The following is a 733-nucleotide window of genomic DNA, read 5'->3' on the forward strand; positions in this document are numbered from 1 at the left end:
CGGGCCCACCGCGCGAGCGCCGGGAGCCAGCCGGGCGAGCAGCGTGACGCCGGTCACCTACCTTCAGCAGCAGCTCCACGACGTCCCGGTGAACTAAACCCAGCACCAATTCGCCGTTCACATGTGTGATGAGATCGCCCGCTCTCAGCCCCGCTTCCTGCGCAGGGCTCCCCTCTTCCACGCTCTGCAATCGAAAGACCAAGGCTTTATTCGGATGCGAGCCTAAGTTTCCTCCCGGGGTTTTCCGATCGGGAAATGCGGTGTCCGGCACCACTGGTCCCTCCCCACGTGGAGCCCCGACCACGTACCCAGACCATATGGTGGACGGTATAGATGTCGCTGTCCCCCATGTAGACGCGGATGGCTCGCAGGGTGAAACCGTACTTCTTGCCCGAGCTGTGGATGATGATGGGGGGCCGCAGGCTGGCGATGGCGAGGGATGAGTCTCGGCTTGGGGAGGAGTCACGGGAAGAGGGGTTGGACGAGAGGGAGTGGGGGGAGATGGGGCTCATCAGGGTGCCGCCGCTGAAGTCGTCTGCAAGCGGGAGAAGCCGGCTCAGCCCGGGAAAACCATGTGGCAGCCGCCATCCGGCAGGATAAACCGCGTGGCACACGGACCTGATGTGATGATGAGGGACAGGGCTGAGACGGAGGCGGATTTGGGGACACGGTCACCTGTCGAGGTTCTCTGTCTGTCCGGCACGTCCTTCTGGCTGGTCAGGCGACGGGGTCC

General features: G+C 64.0%; 1 protein-coding gene across 1 annotated transcript in view; it reads right to left on the reverse strand.

Moving 5' to 3' along the window:
- The window catches only part of MAST3 (microtubule associated serine/threonine kinase 3), a 25,381-nt gene that overhangs the window by 2,184 nt on the left and 22,464 nt on the right, over window positions 1-733 (reverse strand). Inside the window, exons 22-24 of the mRNA XM_009318412.1 lie at window positions 619-726; window positions 309-535; window positions 62-184 (exon numbers count right to left, since the gene is read on the reverse strand). Of these exons, the coding sequence (XP_009316687.1) occupies window positions 62-184; window positions 309-535; window positions 619-726 (458 nt within the window). The remainder of the gene's footprint in view (window positions 1-61; window positions 185-308; window positions 536-618; window positions 727-733) is intronic.

Source organism: Pygoscelis adeliae, unplaced genomic scaffold (genome assembly GCF_000699105.1).
Source record: "Pygoscelis adeliae isolate BGI_AS28 unplaced genomic scaffold, ASM69910v1 Scaffold582, whole genome shotgun sequence".
NCBI classification, from domain to species: Eukaryota; Metazoa; Chordata; class Aves; order Sphenisciformes; family Spheniscidae; genus Pygoscelis; species Pygoscelis adeliae.